This window comes from Apostichopus japonicus, chromosome 11 (genome assembly GCF_037975245.1).
Source record: "Apostichopus japonicus isolate 1M-3 chromosome 11, ASM3797524v1, whole genome shotgun sequence".
Classification (NCBI taxonomy): domain Eukaryota; kingdom Metazoa; phylum Echinodermata; class Holothuroidea; order Aspidochirotida; family Stichopodidae; genus Apostichopus; species Apostichopus japonicus.
Genome location: NC_092571.1, coordinates 28391987 through 28411855, shown reverse-complemented (window position 1 = coordinate 28411855; position 19869 = coordinate 28391987). Strand labels below are relative to the sequence as shown.

Genomic DNA, 19869 nt, shown 5'->3' with positions numbered 1-19869 from the left:
ATTGTCATCATCATCATCATTTCTCATTGAAGCACAATTGTACTTACTATAACATTCATACTTTCATGATTCATTTTCGTTTTCTTTTATATGAACAATCGGAGCTCGAGTTCTCTGCTCTTGGCTTTAGCGAAACTTGGTAAGGCAATCAACTGAATTCACTTAGGCAGGCCACCTGTCATGGTACGATTACGCAATCTGAGCGGTCTCATATACAGTGCAGTTCGAGACGTACCACGGAGATCTGTTAATTATCTAGAGACACACCATATCATCTTTACTTGAAGAGTTGGGAGAACGACTTTGAAACACTCGCTAGAAGATTTTGACAACCTTCTGGTTCAATTTGGTGATAGCTGTTACTTATCGTTCTTAGTAGGCTAACTGATCGATATTATGGGATTTGTATCCAATTTCACGTTTTCTCCTGCAGGTTATTGGCACGATTTCCTGCACGAAGTGTACGCCACTTTGTCGTCATAGACTGACTTCTATTCAAATATATCTAGGCCCTAGATCTGTTCCTGACAAGGTAATTACTAATTAGTATTACATGGCTTCGTTGGTATTTGCGATTGTGAACGTAACTTCAATTTCATCTCATAATTTCTCTGGTTTTAGGGGAAAGAAACGCAAGCTATTATGATACATCGGTCATTGTGGTGAAAGATCCACAGGTAATGCATTTTAAGTCGAAATACTAACAGTTAATGCAAAGTTTGGTAATATTCTCGGCTTTCCTTGTCATTGCAAAACGTGAGTCGTGTGTGAGCTGCTGTTACAGTTAGTGTTGCTAGTTAGTGTTAGGCCAAGCACCCAAGCGTAGGCTAGGGACCTATCCTCACTTAATTGCAATAGGTCATTCGAATGTTACACAACGTATGTTAAACTACTTAGATTATTTGGCAAATGATATGATATGTTTAGGCAATGAACGGGCTTTCGCTCTAGACCATGCAACCACTGTTACTTCAAAACGTTTCAGCTTTTCAGCCGAATCCTTGCAAATCGTAGCCTAAGCTACAGTGTGCTAGTGTTACTAGACTAGGCCCTACAGGCTAGTATTTGTAATTATGTGAAAAACTTTGCATAACAGAACAGTAGGTCCTTACTTCCCTATCCCATACTGTGAACTGCTCCATATCCCTACAGTCACATTGTTTTGATGAAATACCAGGGAGGTGTTAGAGATGGAGAAACAACATAGTATGAGGTAATATGTGTTGATGCCTATAAATTATATTGCATGTAACCATTGATACAGTGACAATGAAATCGGACAAGAGTGCATATGATCACATCACTTCAAAGTATTGTTTACACTTTGTTTGAGGATTTTCTAGGTTGTTAAAGCTTCAGCATCCCTTGGGAAGCATAACCATGCTAAATTTAATACTAGGGTAATGAATAATCCTGCCAATGTTACGTCTGATAGTGATACATGAAAAGGAATTACTAACTCTCTGAAGTACGTATTGAGAAGGTTTATAATCAGGAGAGAGTGTAGTTTTCTCCATCGCTAACACCTCCCTGAAAATGCTTTCCACCTCTTTGAGCTTATTGGCAAGTACAACAACTTAAAATTGAAATAAGTAAGGAGTTGTATAGCGGTGAGAACGTCCACTGCTAACCTCTACGTTTCCAGATCAAAAGTCCACTTTTTTCTCGGTTTGGGGTAGGGGGGTGTGCAGATGATAATGAATTGGACCCATTTTTTGGTTCTCTTGTTTCAATGGTTGGAAATAACTGTTCATAATGGCAGCACTGTTGTGATGTTAAACTGGTTGTCTTCACCTCCCTCAGTACTTTAAAAAGTGGTCATATATGATTGAGAATAAAGTGCCGTTCACAAAGACACAACAAAATGATCTGTCATTACATTACAGGTAATTATTCTCAGACGTATATAACAGAGGGCAGTACTACCAAAGGAGTATCACCATGGCAACAGGGATGAGGGATCTGGTCGATGCAGAATGTGGGACAGCCAACCCATTGATGAAGCTGACATCTCATTTTACTCAGGATAAATCCATGAGGCAGGAGGGCATCAGACCTCCAAATAGATTGGCAGAGCAGTCACAAAGGTTCTCTGGTATTCCAGAAAATCAAGTAATTACAAAATTAACTTTCTGTGATCACTTTATTTAACAGTATGTACTGTACAGTATCAACTTAAGTGTAGATCTAACTTCCAAAATCTGTTGGTATTGATATCTCAGACCAAAGTGTGCTATATTTTCATAGTTAATTTATTTTTACTACTCTTTAAAATCAGCAATCTGTTTTCTTCATTATACATATATACTTAGTAGCACATACAGTATTCAGAAGATTTCGTCAAATTATGATAACATAAAAAATCTGGCCGACATATCTGAGAAATTCTCAGTGAGAAGTTGATCTACTTTGAAAGGTTTTTATAAAGTGCAGACTTTGGGTTTATTTCTGATAATAAATGCGCTGCACTTTTTTGACAGTTGGTGAACGAGTTCTTGGCTGACCAGCACAGGCATGTCGCTCCACCACAGACATTCCACATGGAATCCCTACTCAGGGAAATGAATGATATAGAGAGAGCCCATGCCATCCAAGCACCAGTTCAGGGTAAGAACCAAGGCCACGATAACTGCTTTAAGAAACACAATGTTTTAAATTTTTAACTTATTTAAAGAATGCATGATAAAATGTAAAGTGCTCAAGTAAAATTTGTGTTTTTGAATAGCATTACTAGACAAGTTGTCAATCCCCTTAGCAACTATATTGCTTCTTAGTATAAAATTAAATGATATAATTATTGTTTCTAGCACCAGGGGTGGCAGATCTTGCTATCCACCCAGACTGGGCTGCTGATTTCTTGGAGGGTGAACAAAGAAGAGGTCAAGAGGTCATTGATGACACCGGTCAAGACTGGACCAAACAGTTTCTAGATGCTCAAAACGATGCTGGTGAGTGGCAGCTTGCAGTCATCTTTTGTTTATTTGATATTGTTTTGTATGTTCTTTTTTGTTTTTTATTTTCGCTTTTGGATTCAGTAGCAGTTAAATTTTAGGAAGTTATGACCGGCAGTAGAAAGCCACGTTTATCATAACTGCTACTCAGTTTCAGGTGTATCTGTTTGGATAACCAGAAAATAAGCTAAGGACTTGGGCAAATTGAATGAACTTCAGAGAATTAAATTAAGGAATTGTTAAACAAGAAGAAGACAGACTTGGAATTTAGTTAACCTAATTAACTAATTACTGTACAGTACGATTAAATGTTTAGTTTGTAATGAAAATAACATTCAATAATGGCAACTTCTATCTAAAGGGAAAGAAGGAACAAAAGGTTACAAATTTTAATGATGTATTAAACATCAATTTATTTTACAGTTGGCCCTGACATTCTACCAGAAACTGATGACACAAAGTGGGCCCAAGATTATCTGGAGCAAAATGAACACCAGCAGTGGTATGTTTCAGAAAAATTAGTTTAACCCTAACCCAACACACTTCACCTACACTTAATATTTTTGCCCTAGTTTTTCTACGAGCCAACATCTTTTCAGAGTTATCCATATGTAGTAACTTCTAACTCATCAAGTCTTGGTTGTCAAACATTTTTAACATTAGAAATTTAAGGTAAACCTTAAGTACTAATAAACTGTTTTATCCTGTCAATTGAGCCCTCATGGCCTAGAGGCCATACATGCAGGTTGGGGTTTTACCATTGAACCAGATTTGGCCCTCAAAATAAGAAGGTATAAAAAGTAAAGGGAGGGTTGTGGAGGTGGGGTTGGTGAAAGGAAAATATTAAAAACATTTCTCCAAATTTACAAGGTATTTTAAATTATATAGCAATCCAAAGCTAATCAATGAGATTTTGACAATGAATTCAGTCTAATGTTCATATTACACTGTACTTGCACATTAACTGCTCACCCCCTAGCCTCCCCCTCTCTCAGGGTCACTATGCGCCATCAACATATTTGATAAGTTACCCAATCAGGGTCTGTAAGCTTCCTTCCCCAATATGTACAGAGTTTTGATCACAAAATGTTAATGCAACTGATCAAACAGACGTGTAACCATCAATTGGAATGAAATGTTAAAGTGGTCCTGGCATGGGGTATTCCAGGTTATTGGATAGCTAATTTGGAGTTGTGTTGAGTTCGTGTGGTTTATGGTGTAAGCGTGGTTGTACATCCTCCATTTTGTAGCTATTCTGTCTTCAAATTTACACTGATTGATTAAAATGCCAAGGCGTTGTGTTGTTGGAGGTTGTAGCAATGTAAGTTCTGATAGAATAAGCCTTCATCAGTGGCCAAAGGATGTAAAAACTCAACGTCTTTGGACCCGTTTCGTGCAGCTCACTAGGGCTGACTTCAAAGGGCCATCGAACTACAGTGTTATTTGTAACAAACATTTTGATGATCAATGCTTTTCCCAATTCGATCGTTATGAACAAGATTTAAGTGGTGGGAGACTAAGACTGCCACTTATACCCGGATTAGTACACACAATAAAGTTACAAGAGAATGTCGTGAGTGGAACTGCAAGTAGCCCTGTACCAGAAGTGGATTTATTATAAATGCAACAGTGTTCGAGTGTGTTGGCAAATGACCAACGATAAGGATAATGAATGATGGTACATGTGTAAAGACAAAGTTTAAATGTCAAATCTCTAGTGATTAGTCCATTGACAGAGACCACAAAAACTTAACAGGAAAGAGTTTTGGAGCACTATTTATTTCTCAAGCAGTATTAAAGATAGCTGTCCAAGACAATTGTATCTTATTGAAATTTTTCATAATATTTTCTCTTTCATCGCACTTTTTCAAATTTTTCACAAAAGGTCAAAAAGACTCTTAACTAACTGACCTTTCATATCTGCAATTTCTTGTTTATTCTTTTGAGAAAATTACCAACATGTAATAGATGATGACAGAATGTTCTAATGTTCACAGTAGTCCCCAAGGTAGAAATACGTATATATTTGTCAGTGGCTTTCCAAGAAAATAGCATTAGTTTATTAAGAACAGTTGCATTGCAGTTACTAACTTACTAATTCATTTCACTTACTTGTGTCTTATTTTCACCAAACATTTACAAACCTCCATATATGACATTTCACATCATTTCTTCTCTCAGGGCAAATGAATTCACCGGTCAGTCTGAAGATGAGAAATGGTACGTTGTACTTGCAAGGAACAGTCAGTGGTTTTATATTTAGTATAAACAAGACTGAAAAGTAAATTCACTGTATGGTTAGATCAGCTAGTGCTAGCAAGGATTAAACAAAGAACTATGAGTTTATTGTAACATTTCCCTAAATTGAAACCATTTTGGTGGTAGCGAAGATAGTGAGATACCAATTGTGTTTTCCATGTTAGATCCAGAGACTAAATGATGATGACATTTTAGTGGGTGTTCACCCCTGTATCAATTTATTTCAAAATATGAAAGATTATGATTGGAAGGTACCTATTTTTTCCTCTTTTTTTTAAGGGGGGGGGGAGGGGGGAGAAATGGAGATATAGTAAACTTAAAAGTGGTGCAAACACCTCATAAGAGGTTATTTTGTATCATTTGTTCATATAAAAAATTCTACAATAAACTTGCAGTATCCTTATGGTTGGTACCTCAATCCACTAAGATATCTCACACCTCAACAGTCTACAACACAGATATAAGGCAGTCCTGTCTCTTATGTTTTGACACTTTAATAACCGTAACGCCTTATTTTGCATGCAACCACGATGGTGTAAATATATAGTTTTGTTTCGCATACTTTATGGTGTAGCGAATAATCACACAACCGTAACAATAATTTTTGTTTTGCCCAGTATTTTTGGCCTATTCTCAAGAGTCTTAAGGGCATGCAAAATTCAGACAATAAACACCGCCTTTATTTGTCCATGACATAAATGCTTAAGCATGTGGGAGAAGGTGGTGTTCAATAGACCGTATTGCCCGACTACATGTTTTGTACAACCACTGCCACACATCTAATATTGTTGGCATTATGAAATGATCGGCTCTCTCTCTCTCACGCTCAAATATCATTTCCGTACCGGACCGAGCTTTTCCAAGGACACATTTAAGAAACACCCTGGAATCATTAGTTCTTCCCAGTAATGCGTCCCACTATATTTGTTTCCCATGTAGGCTACATTTGCCATGGTTGCGTGATTATTATTATTAGTACGAGACAGTACCAAACGAGAGTGTAGGGTTGTGGGATTGGTGTGTTCCTGTTTTATAATGGGAATGCCTATATGAGGCCTTTGATTTAGGAATTGTGCCAAAATATTTTAGAAAATGAAGGGGAAACAAGTTTTGCCATATGGTTGGATTTGTATATTAATATATACATATATATATATATATATATATATATAATCTGGATCTGCAGGAAAATAATTCAATATTTACATCTACTGTAGTAGGGCAATGGTCAGCATCAGGATTTTTCTCAATCAGATACTGCACTGTGGCTCTGTGTAAAAAGTTGCCTAGATACATCTTTGCATTATTTTAACAAGTTTTCCATTTTTTGGAACTTAGCAATTTGCTCTGTGATACCAGATAATAAATGTATTCCCCTGATTCAGTATGTTAAAACTCCCTAGGTGTAATATTCACACAAGGTTCATGTAAAAAAAGTTGCCCACATGTTTTGCTACCTATATATGTATAGAAAGGTTGCACAGTAATTAAAATTTTAACAGCAGCCTGTATCCCACAAATGGGCCTGTCTTCAACCCGGTTGTACTATTATGTACGTTTTATTTTCACACTTTTCACTACTCTCAGTCTCAGTATCATAACAGCTCAATTTGCTGTAAACAGGAAGTGAAATTATCTCGAGCATATTTTAATTAAAATTTTGTTAGTTACAGTTGAGTTGGCACTTGGCGAAAGCAAAATGCAAAGTATCTGTGTATTAGTAGTACTACGGGTGTATTTGAAAATAGCATCTACCATGGACTTTATGTAGACTCTTTGAAGTATTCCATACTCAATCTATTATATGTGGGTACAGTATGACCTTGTAAGAGGTGCACTTTGTTCTGTTGGGCAAGACTCAACTCATAAGACTAAATGTAATTACCACTATGTACTGCAGTCTGGTTGGATATTGACTGTCAGTTTGTACTAAATCCAGTGTAAGGATGAGGTTTAGATTCTAATCTTAGACTTAAAGATTTAATTAAGACTGTTGGTTGAGGCTAAGGTTGTTGATTGAAACACCAGACAGGTGCCTTCCTTTTATTTTGTGTGGGTGTGGCCTTATCCTATTAAAGTGTAGTGGGAGTCCAAGGCTCAAGACTGTAGGCTTTGTCTTAAACTAGGACCTTAGACATAAACAGGGAATAAGGCTGTTGGTTGAGACAAAGGTTGTAGATTAAAACACAGACTGGTACCTACAGTTAGCCTTATCCTAAGCTTAGTGGGAGTCCAAGGCTCAAGACTGTAGGCTTCCTCTTAAACTAAAAGCTAAGACATGTTACATATCATATATTACTATCTGTTCTTTATGACACATTAGAGAACGGGTTTTCAAGTGTTTCAATGATTGCCATACAAATGCATTGTTGGCTCAGGGGGCAAGACAAGAATCAAAGATTATTAAGGGTCATAGCCATAGTGCAATCTAGATCGTGGGCTGCATTTTTTTTTTCTGCCGTTTGGATTGAAAGAGTGTAGTGTGCTTGAGTTTGGCAGCCGGCTGTTTATTGAGAACCCTATTGGGAGAGAGAGAAGAATAAACATAGGATAAATTCACCTTGAATCAGAACATAGATGGCTAGGTTCAAAGAAACATCTCATTTCTGTTCACAGGGTTGATGAATTTCAAAATGCCGAGGAGACTGCTGAAGTCGCCAAAACGGCCAATCATCTACTGGGAACTCTAGATGACCCCAAGTTTTCAAACTCGGAAGTAAGTTGCATAAGTTGGGGTGGAAAAGTGTAAGAATTGTCTTTTTGCATGGAAAGAGCAGGATTATTGGGGTGTGAAAGGAAGTTTTACGGAAGGAATCAAAACAGGTGTGTGACAACATTCTGCTCATCTTATCTCTGCGTGTTGTGCGAAGAATGTCTTTCACATTAATTTGCTCCTGGGAATTGGATCATGAAAAAATTACTTTATTATATGAAGAATTTCCAAAAACCTTTTTGAATTATCTTTGAGACCTGATTGCTCTCTTTCGGAAGATACAAAGGTCTGTGAACAGTAAGCTGGAATTTAATATGTTCATTTTGGGGAAATGGATAAAAACATTTTTTTTATGAGTTAGCGTGGAATTTGCGGGGAGAAGAAAAGAGTTGAATGATGCCTCCATTGTATTTGGGGAAATACTTTTCCATTTTATTTTGGTGAAACTGTGATTATTGAGAAAGTGCCTCTCCTGTCTTGCTCTCACCAGTTTGTGAAGTTTGTCAAACAGGTCGGAAGCGGTGAGATTGTCATCGAGGATAACCAACTAAAGGACAAAGAAGGAGTTCCAATTGAAGAGGCATATGAATCATGGTCCTCGGAGTTTATCCAAAATGAGGTATAAATTCCCAGTTTCATGAATTTTATTCATGGTCGACCTGATTACATTCCTCAGAATTTATAAATGGTTCATTTAATCTGTGGTGCTGTCCGTTGATATCTTACCAGAATTTCCCCATGCAGTTCAGAATCTTATATGCAAATTAGTGGATGGGTCTACTAGGTATTCGTCTGTTGTATTGTATTTTAAGCCTATGATTTGGTCATAATGAAGGGCGTATTAAATTTCAAAATCTAGATAAGCCTATGATTGGTCATAAATGAAAATATGTATTAAATATTAATATCTATTGATATGATATAGACTACATTACTATAGGGTAAAGTAATGATGTATTTTGTGCTTCAAGCCTTGGTGCAGAGAGAGATGGGACATGTGACAAGCAAAACCCTGTACCTCAAAATATTTAATTGCCATTCTTATGTTGATATCTTAACAAGGTGACTTGAGGGTCTAAGTAGGTCCCACTTTGAACATTAAACGAGGCTTATCAGTTAAAGTGGCTGACTACATAGTCTAACCCAAGCCATAAACGTCAGTTCCTCAGATACAGTGCAAAACTCAATGGGAAACAGAGACTTGTTTCGTCCTGAAATAACGTTACTGTATGGACCCCATTATACAGTTTCTCAAGAAGTACATTGACTGTTATGCAAGGGTGCTCAGCTGTTTATACCATGTTTATGGATAGTGTAATTTGATAGAGGTTTTAGGATTTTTAAACCATTGTAGTAGCATTTCTGTATAAACTGAAGGGCCAACATAATCATCATTAAATTATCCTTCAAGGAACATTCCAGACATTGAGCTTATCTTAAAGTTGACTATCTTCAAAACAGCTTTATCAGAAAACATTACATGTACTAGCACACAACTTGTCCTTTTGGTCTTAATTTACTCAATAACATATGTATGTATTTTAGATCCTCCTCCAAGCAGGAACTCGTGAAGAAGCCTAATTGGCTTATCAAGTTGCAAGCTGACAGGTGTCAGTCTCTTACATTCATATTTAACGTCCATGATTAGGAATTGTCAATTGTCAACAACTCTGTAACTGGACGACATACATTAATCTTGGAGTGACTCAAAATGGGGACCTTATGATTGAAAGGCACCGGTGTTAACTACTGAGCTAACACTCCTATCATACCAAACATATCAAACACTAATCATCTTTTTTAAAGGGTTAGTACCTACTTTTTGACTGTTCCTACTTCATCCTCCAGAAGTCACCTTCAGACCAGTGGGTGGATGAGTTTCTCGATCCCAACACCATGCCAGCCGAGGAAGAGTTTTGGGATAAGTTACAGAAACAGTGGGAAAAGGTTTCATCAGAGGCTCCAGATGCTCATCCATGGTTGTCTGATTTCAACCAAGCTTCCAAAGAACCAGTATGTTGTTTTGTAATTCTCTGGTATTCATTCAGTTCCAGTGCAGCCATGATTTTCATTTGTGTACTGAGTGCCATTTGATGGACATACAGTGAATATGATATATCAAAATATTCAGCCTGATTGTATTTTCATGTTTGGTCATTTAAGTCCACTTTTCATAGCAAGTAAAACAAACACACACAAAAAATAACCTATTGGTCAAATTGGCCAAGTATGAGTGGGCTTATTATTAGCCATTGTTATGGAATGCAGTTTTCCAAACGGAATAAGGCCTTACTTCAGTCACGTTCTGTTGCAATCCATATGGATGTATTCTTTCTTGCTAAAAGCTGATAGGGCAATTACACACAACGTGCAAAAAGGTTCGCCAAATTTTTACCAAATGTTCACATTTTTGGCGCCAAACTGCTGAAGGTCACGGTCATATAATGGGGCTTTACTTTAGAGTGAGAACCTCCTTGGTAGGAAGTGGACTAATATAGATGGGTGATAGGCACTAACAGAATGCTACATATCTAATTGTGTTTTCAAAGGCCACTCAATTGGATCCCATCATAGCACCCAAAAATATTTGCATATATGTAAATTTTGTTGTTGTTGTTGCAATCTTTCTTTCATAGGCTGATTATTCATTCGAAGAAGATAATCCATTACTAGAGCATCCAAACCCATTTGAAGAAGGACAGAAGAGATTGAAAGAGGGCGACCTCGCCAGTGCGGTCCTTCTGTTTGAAGCAGCCGTCCAGAAGAATCCTGAACATACAGAGGTATTGCGTGGCCTTAATTCAAATACCCGCTACTAGAACATTATCTTTATTTCACTGATGCCATCTTAACTTTTGAAGGTGTATTGAACAGAGAGGACAGGGAAGGGGAGAGATGTTTGTGGGTGGGTAGGAGAAGAGGCAGATATCTTCTGGCACCATTCACAAACTGTTTAGTGAATTTGCTAAAAAGCAAAAGAAGAAGAAGAAATCAAGTCCCCATCAAGGACCCTATGGGAAAGGAAAAAAAAACTGAAGACACAAACGCTCAGACCCGATTACAATTCTTAAAGTGCTTGTCCAAAGCATTTTAAACCCATTGACACTACTTGAAAGTACAACTTTCTCAGGCAAACCGTTCCACTCATTCACAACCTATAAGAAAAAAAGTTATGCTGAATATTAATCCTACTTTGTGACTTTAAGATAGAAAACAGGAAGTGGAAGGCGTTACTTAGTATCATTGTTTTCAACAAATGGCAATTTACACTTCTACTTGCTGTCTAAGTGAAGTTTTAAAATACATACAACATCTAGTGTTGGCCTTGCTCTTACAGTTTGCATCTTTATTTCCTTCTTTGCAGGCCTGGCAGTATTTAGGAACTACTCAAGCTGAGAATGAACAAGAAATGGCTGCCATTGTCGCCTGTAAAAAGTGAGTCTATTGTTAGAAGGCTTTTGTTTTTTTTATCAATATCAAGTACAACTATTCCGGGAATGTTAGTACCCCTGCTGTGGCAGGTGAAAGAGACATTGACCACAAACAGATGAAATCAATTGTGAAAGAGAACAAAAGGGTATTGTATATGAAACAGAGAACAAAAGGGTGTTGTTTATGAAACAGAATGTGAAGCAACTACCTCCAGAAAAAAACAATTTCTGTTTACTAGATACCAATTTAATTTCTTCAACAAGTCAGTTGTAAGCAGATATTGCCCAGACTGCCCAAGTAGTATTGAATGAAATAGGGTATGGACTTGGACAAAAAATTGTAGGCATAATACTATGGGTTTTGATGGATGAAAATAATATAAAGAGGTAGATAATGGGAATTGGTATGTATGTATGACAGTGGTTATTAAACTGACTTGGCAGACTAAATGTTCATATTCTTGAAATTTATTCTGACCAAAAATGGTCTCATCCATGTGTCTAGTCTGCTGCAAACAATGTTAACTTCATCTACTGGCTGTGTCCACTGGTCTCTCAATATGTAGTATGTTTCCTGCACACACACATATACAGATGCCTAAACCTCATCCATGCATCTAAGTCTGCTGCAAATAATGTTAACTTCATGTACTGGCTGTGTCCACTGGTCTCTCAATATGTAGTATGTTTCCTACACACACACACACAGATGCCTAAACCTCATCCATGTGTCTAGTCTGCTGCAAATAATTTAAGTTTATCTATGGGCTGTGTCCACTGGTCTCTTAATATGTAGTATGTTTCCTGCACACACAGACAGATGCCTTGAACTCATCCATGTGTCTAGTCTGCTGAAAGTAATTATTACTTTATCTATTGGCTGTGTCCACTGGTCTCTCAATATGTAGTATGTTTCCTACACACACACACACAGATGCCTAAAACTCATCCTGCTAAATATAATTTTACCTCATCTGCTGGCTGTGTCCACTGGTCTCTCAATATGTAGTATGTTTCCTACACACACACACAGATGCCTTGAACTCATGCCAACTAACCTGCCAGCATTGATGACGTTAGCCGTCAGTTACACCAACGAATCGATGCAGAACCAAGCGCTGGAAGCTCTCCATCGATGGATCGGGGCAAACCCTACGTATTCGTCTGTAGCGAGAGAACTTCAAACCAAAGTACCCGATTTAAGGATACAGTCTGTTATGTCCAGGTGAGAAAAAACATGATTATGTGTGTTTATTATATAGATAGGTACTAAATGAGCAATGGAAATCTGCTGTGAGAAGTTAAGTTACAAATTTCATCGAATAAGTGACTCGGGTGTGGAGAGGGGGCATCTTGCAATCTAGAGGCATCTTGGTAGGTTAACGAGCATGTTGAGCACAAAGAGATAGATGTAAGGGGATTAGTAGACAAGGGATGGAGAGAAGAAAGAAAGAAATGTGTCTCTAAATCTAATCTGAAAGAAATTAGTGACTAGAACTCTTCAAATGTACATTACTATGTTCTTTTCTTTTTCAACATCTAGTTATAAAATCTTTAAATGTTTATTTTCTTTTTCACAGTCCTCTGCACAAGGAAGTGCAGGACCAGTACATAGAAGCCGCTAGGATGTCACCAAACGCAGTGGACGCCGATGTCCAACAGGGACTAGGGGTACTCTTCAATTTATCTCATGAATATGCTAAAGCAGAAGATTGCTTCAGGGCTGCTTTAGCGGTCAGGCCTCAGGTAAAAGCAGTGGCGCTGTATCTTCTAAAAGGGGGCTGACAAGGGGGCTACAGACTGAGAGTAGTAGGGTGGAGAAGTGAGGTGAAGGAAGGATTAGGTTGAGAAAAGTTTAATTTTATAACTTAGAGTTGAAAAAGAAAAGAGCATAGTAATGTACATGTGTTACAGAGTTCTAGTCACTCATTTCCTTTCATTTATCGGGAATTGCTCTCCAAAGTTGCCATTTGCATCAGATTTTAGATTCATGTCATGAACTAATGGGGATTGGGGAGGGGGGGGGCAGCTGAGAATATCTGGGTTTTCAGTTACAGGAAACATGAACTGATATGGGTAAAGGGGGGTGGCGAGAATGTCTGGGTTTTCTGTTATAAGAAACATGAACTGATAAGGGTAAAGGGGGGGGTGGGGGGGCGAGAATGTCTGGGTTTTCAGTTAAAAGAAACATGAACTGATAAGGGTAAAGGGAGGTGGAGGGGGTGAGAATGTCTGGGTTTTCAGTTACAAGAAAGTGAATTCCCACCAGAGATAGTAGCTCTGGGAATGGCCAATGTGATAGTAGTACGGCACATATTTCAAGTGCTCAAAGAAACAGCAAAAGTGATGACTCAAAACAATTATGTGAAGTTTTCCTCATAAACTTAGGAAAATAACTGACTTTGATTTGACCTTAAACTTGAAGTGATCGATTACAACTCTGATAAAACTGATACATCATAGATAGAAATGGCTGTTAACAAAAAAACTGCTGATACATGATAGACAAACAAAACAATTGGAATTGACAGATAAGCCCCCTCTCTGTCTCCCCACTCACCCTCTTTGAAAGTGAAAGAGAAGCTGAGAGCCACCAAGTCGGGACAATTTTGTCTCTACTGTCCCGCTTTCACAGCACTTGTATTGTCAGTATGAGCAGTATGAATATCATGTTTCATATCAGATAAAGGTTAGAAACTGTTTGTACTGTCAATAGGAGTGCTTTGTAGCATGATAAGAGAGGACAGTTTGGAGAGATATTAGCATTAGGAAAATTGTCCCAACTGGCTATAGCTATCCATCGTCATTCTTCTTTTCTTCTCTCCCTGCCTATATTATCTGGCCGATTTTATCATTTATCTGTCTTTTAAATTCAAATAAATTATAATTGTCTGACTGTGAAAAGTTTGCATGGTTAACTAACTTAACTGGCACCAATGTGGCGTCCATTTTTCGCAAATATGCTTTTGAAAGTACCCTAACTACCTTCCATTAAATGATACTTATATAACAAAGCAACAAAATCGTCCTATTTCTCAGTCGAATAGCAACACAAAAACAGTGTGAACCCCTAATAAAGGGCCCTGCAGAAACCCTCAAGCAATGTAGATTCTGTTGACATTAAATTAGATAAATGAAATGAAAAGAGGAAAAATTCTTGTATCCATGTAAATTGTAATATGCTTATTCAAACATTTATTTAAAGAGCTATTCACCTAAATGCATTGACAGCTTTAAAATGAGCACTAGCCACTAAGTTTAATCTTCCTCACAGGACTCTCTGGTGTGGAACAGGCTTGGCGCGACGCTTGCCAATGGAGGCAGAAGCGAGGAGGCCATCGATGCCTACCGTCACGCCTTGGAACTCTCCCCGGGCTTCATAAGATCTCGCTACAACCTGGGCATCAGCTGCGTCAACCTGGGAGCTTACAAGTACGTTTCATTATCAGAGGGTATTAAAATGAGATTGATCTCTCCATATTTGTGCTAAATTGTGGTTTCCCGTGGAAGGAGGTCAAAGTTTTGATTTGCATTTCCATTTGACGAAACCTTACATAAGAAAGTGTCTGGGGCAATAAAATATTTGGTATTGAAGGATAGATTACAAAATCCACCCTTTTTTTCACAAACAAGCCTTGCATATGGGGGGTGGCCCTTGATTAAAATTTGACCAGTGCAGTTAGAATGCACTGGTAAGCTACGGTTACGGTTCAGAGAAGATCTTTTGTAACCATAAAAATTGTTTATAGTTTTTTTCATCGCTTGTCCTTGGTCTGACTTTGAAGAATATGATTCAAAAGGGTCTTTTGTTCAAACAACCAGAGTTGCAACAATAATAACCTGCTAGGTATTCTTTGTGTTCTCTGAATTAAATTGTTTGCATGAATCAACATATTAGGCAAGAGCTATTCGCAACCGCTTTGAACAACAAAATCCATTTGACGAGTATCGTGGATATTTTACAACCTATTTTATAGATCGGTTTATGACTTTATTTGCTCATATCATTTGAAAAGAAAATTGTCTTTGATCTCTTTGTGTTGTGTACCTGCTAATTGCATACTTGTCTGTAGAAGAATAGGTGAAGATTAGCACTATCATATTAATATGGCTGCTTCGCCCCAAACAGCGTGGGGCCATCTAAAAAAGTTAACTTTCCGTTGCTTGCAAGTGACGTTTTGTTTGTGTCGCTACAAAATGCAGACAGTACAGTAATGAAAGGTGATACCTTGTTATCTTTAGCTGGACCTAAGATGTCCATCGCTGTATTGTTTGTACACTGTGATGTGGGTATTGACCGCAGCTGTATGTACTGACTGTACACTGTAGTGTCTAATGACCGATGGTAGCAAGCTGTGTGTGTGTATTTACTGGGATCGATGGTGGTGTCTAACACTTCTGTTACACCTCATTCGAAACTAGGTCAGATTACCGGCATTAGACGTTTCTTTTTGCGCGAGTCTTCACACCCTTTAAGCTTTGTCCCTTATTTTCAACAATTCTAACAAATATACAGGTCTCTTACTAAGTTCAACATAACCCTGTAACTGAGCAAACTACAGTGAGGTAGACTGCCATCCTTGATTGTTTTCACTTAAAATTCATATTTATTGGGGGAATAGTTAATGTCATCTCATTATCCATATTATTTTGTTATCTGGACCCTTGTCACATACATCTCTCATATGCTTGCAAAGTGGTGATGTATAGTGAAGTTCACATGTGTACTAAGACGGCGTATCGTCAAAGACAGTGATGTATTTGAATTTCACAAAGACCTTTAGAGGAATGGGACAGTCTTAGTTTGCTGGTGTGGGACAACAAATTTGCAAAAAAAGAAAAAAATCCTGAATATTCTGGTCGTCTGATATCCCTAACCATTTTAAACAAGCCAGATTATTATATCACAGAGCTCTGGCTTTAATGGTTCTTCATTTAAAAAAAAGATTTCGGCTGTTAAAAGTTCCGTCGTGCAGTCGTCTTTGTGCTTGTGGTTATAATGTAACTCGTCCCCTTCCCCCACCCCCACCCCCCCGACACACACATCTTAAGTGAACCGTTCAATCATTTTCGTCTTGGACAGGGAAGCAACGGAGCATTTCATAACAGCTTTAACTCTTCAAAGAAGTGGTAGAGGACCCAAAGGTGAGACGTCCCAGATGTCGGACAACATCTGGGGGACCCTCAGGATGGCCGTGTCCCTCATGGGCCGGGCCGATCTATACGACGCCGCAGACAAGAGGGACCTGGACCACCTCTGCCGGGAACTGGACGTAAAGGTCTGACAAATTCGAAGGACAGACCCACCAGAGAACAACGGGCGTTGATTTGCTATGCAAGAAGTGCGGTAGTCCTACCTGCATTAGAGGTTCCAGGTTTGATACTATGGGATGTTGGGTTTCTATGATTATGGGAGGTAATGAAATTCAGATCAGTGTCAGTGATGACTACTATAAGAGACTAATGTGATAAACGGTCTCTGGGTACTCATTATTAAGATGTAGGGAGATGCACAAAACTTTGGCAAAGGTTTGTCTTTGGCAAAGGTTTGTTTCTCTGTGTTTTTTAAAGTAATTCCCGAGTTAGATTATATTAATCATCCAATCTCTGAGCATTGTCCACTCAAAATGGTTCTCAATATTTTTCAATGTAAAGCATCCATTAGTGAGGGCCACGGTTTTGATATACATCTTTATACTATTACTGGTAATTCAACTCACATCTCGGTGTCCATTTGAAATACTTGGCATCGAATTTATGATTATTTCTGAGCAATACTCACTAGTTTGTATAGATCTCTCTCTCTTTAAGTGTTCATTAGTGGCCATCATGGTAATGCTGCCTGAATTCCCACAGAGTTATACCTCATAGAAGATACATCACCTTGCATCTTAGTCAAAATCCATGTCCTTTACTCAAGGTCCAGTTAATGTTTCACTGTTACTGAAAATCTGTGCACAATCCTGCACTAATTGAGTGTATGCAGTTCCTTTAGTTCTTTGGCATGAGCATGTTACCAGTGTTACGTCACTCAAAGTTGGTCAAGTTAAATGTTTATTGTTTGATCCTTTGCTACAACCAAACAGTGTTTAAAGGCATTGAAGACTTGCCCCAAAACACGTGCCACGCTCTGAAAAAGTTAACTTTCTGTTGCTTGCAAGTGACGTTTTGTTCGTGTCGCTACAAAATGCAGACAGTACAGTAATGCAACGTGATACCTTGTTATATTTTGCTGAACCTGAGATGTCCATCGCTATATTGTTTGTATACTGTGCTGTGGGTATTGACCGCAGCTGTATGTACTGACTGTACACTAGTGTCTAATAACCGACGGTTGCTAGGTCAGATTACCTGCATTAGACGTTTCTTTTTGCGTGAGTCTTCACACCCTTTAAAGACTATAATTGGGAGCCGCTGCCCTAAGAAAGATGGTCTATACTTATATTGGTATTACCTGTTAATACATACCATAACGGCATCATTGTATCTCTCAGAAGGTCCGCAGCTAAATGGTGTTCATAAAATGGAGATATTTATTAAATACAAAAATAAGTAAATCATTTGCTTCTCGTGTATATAAAACGCCAAGTTCTTTTCTATCAAACCTGTTGTAAGTTTTTAAATTGTGTTTGAGATCCGTCCTCTTGATATATTCACATTTGAGTAATAACTATTTCTTAATTAGTTTCTACCGGTGAGAGTCGAGTCTGTTCTGTCATGTGATTCATATGGTCCATGTGCTAAATTGAAATGTCCGATTACAAGTAGGCCCCATATAATAACTCCATCTAAAAACTCCATATAAAAAGTACACAGGTTTCATGTTTACCCTTGCTTTAAGGTTCGACTGCATTAATGGGGTTTGAAATACCTAGCAGTTGCAGAATGTTTGATCACTCCACCTGCCTTTGCACTAGAGGGTGACATGATCTTGTAGTATGCTGGTTGGCACAAAGAGCAATCAAATTTATAATAATAATATATAATATATGTTATTATTAATTATATTAATATTAAAATATTAATTAATATGATTTAAACCTTAAAATTTGTTTTTCTCTCCTTTTTGCCCCCTCTTTTTAAATAAGGTGATTTTCAGCGTCTTTCGTCAGTTATTTGCATTTGAACTTCAAGCTAGAAAAAAGCCCCCCCCCCAAAAAAAAAGAAAAAAAAAGGTGTGCTGTCAGTTGTTCCCCATGCTAGGATTAACTTTTGACAATGACTTTGTTAAAATTAAAAAAAACATTAAAAAATGGCATATTCTTGCTGTGGTCACTCTTGAAAGAATGGTTGATTACAATTAACAATTTGCTTTGACATTTGGTAAAATATGTGTTGGTTTGTTGATAAAATCAAATTACAAACAGTGGGGATGCAAAACAATAACCATGTTTATTTTTTAAAAATTTTGAATTATCTAAACAATTTTCATGTCGTCACTGTCAACGGTCATAAAAAGCATTTTACTTTCTAAGATCAGGATGGGGGGGGGTCAGACAGACAGACAGAACAATAATGTGAAATGGAATTATCAGTTGGAACCCTTTTTTAAAAACTTGCAATAGTTAAGAGAAAATCCTGTTCAAATATCTAAGCATTTTGCTTTATTTTTAATTTACATATTTATATAATGAAGAGTATATTGTGCTATATTGCAATGCGATCGTCTTTTTCTTTTTTCCTAAAATTTCCATGTGGTGCCAAGTTTCACCTTTAAAATACTTCTATTAAACCATTGTCCAAATCCAGCAATTTGCCGTAGTTTTCCAAACTTCCTACGCAATTTCATGGAAAATTTGTAATTATTTACACAGAAAGAAGAAAAAAAAAACAATTGTCTGGTCGATGGGTGAATCAATTGCATATTGAAGATGACAAATAAATTTTGTTTGAATTTGCAAATCATGTCTTGCTTCTTCTTCATTTGAGTGTTAAATTGTTTGTATCTTCTTCATTTGAGTGTTTGTAATCTTCATTCGAGTGTTTGTAAATGTAGGTTGTGTCAGCCATAGCCTATATGCAGTGATGAATCTTTGCTTGTTGGCAAGTAGTATAATTATCCAGTATCCACCAAAATGTGACCAATATCAATGTACAAAAATATACTGCCATAATAATGTGATGGCATAGCAACTTGGATGAGTTTCTTATCCGTCTAGTATACGATGAAAAATTGATTATAGAAATGCCTGTCTAGTTGTTCATGGAGGTTGATGGGCACAATATAAATTTTTAACCCCCAGTGTAACCCACTGGTGGGGCGTTGTAAACACATGGGATCATGGCCCCAGGGGGCCCAGTCTCATGGTTGCAGAAATAGGACCACCAATTGGATTTCGTTAAATTCTCTTGTTTTAAATGTTTTCAGTGCAGTTCTAAAAGTGATCTCCAACTGATATTGTCCGCAAAAGAGAACGCTAGAGTGTGCCATATCCGAGCGTCTAGTAGTGCCAAATATTAAAACCAGAATGCAAAAATGCATTGTGGTTTCGATAATGTAACGCGCAGTTTTCTT

General features: G+C 37.7%; 1 protein-coding gene across 2 annotated transcripts; it reads left to right on the top strand.

The window, feature by feature from the left end:
* Window positions 1–277: 277 nt before the first annotated feature.
* LOC139975926 (peroxisomal targeting signal 1 receptor-like) lies at window positions 278–19256 on the top strand. Of its 2 annotated transcripts, none has more exons than XM_071984218.1 (15): window positions 278–532; window positions 1887–2112; window positions 2481–2607; window positions 2808–2948; window positions 3375–3453; window positions 5133–5171; window positions 7827–7926; window positions 8414–8542; window positions 9772–9936; window positions 10560–10706; window positions 11288–11358; window positions 12388–12579; window positions 12935–13100; window positions 14629–14786; window positions 16438–19256. In XM_071984218.1, the coding sequence occupies exons 2-15, from the start codon at window positions 1942–1944 to the stop codon at window positions 16637–16639; spliced, it is 1887 nt and encodes a 628-aa protein (XP_071840319.1). In that variant the 5' UTR covers window positions 278–532; window positions 1887–1941; the 3' UTR covers window positions 16640–19256. The 2 variants fall into 2 exon arrangements, with proteins under 2 accessions (XP_071840319.1, XP_071840318.1); XM_071984217.1 differs by lacking the exon at window positions 278–532 and adding an exon at window positions 541–677.
* The last annotated feature ends 613 nt before the right edge of the window (window positions 19257–19869 follow it).

Bases quoted from the DNA above. Each gene is read 5' to 3' on its own strand.
- LOC139975926 (XM_071984218.1), top strand. From the start codon at position 1,942: ATGGCAACAGGGATGAGGGATCTGGTCGATGCAGAATGTGGGACAGCC. The intron at 2,113-2,480 runs GTAATTACAAAA...CTTTTTTGACAG, and splicing joins CTGGTATTCCAGAAAATCAA to TTGGTGAACGAGTTCTTGGC. The intron at 11,359-12,387 runs GTGAGTCTATTG...ACACACACACAG, and splicing joins GCCATTGTCGCCTGTAAAAA to ATGCCTTGAACTCATGCCAA.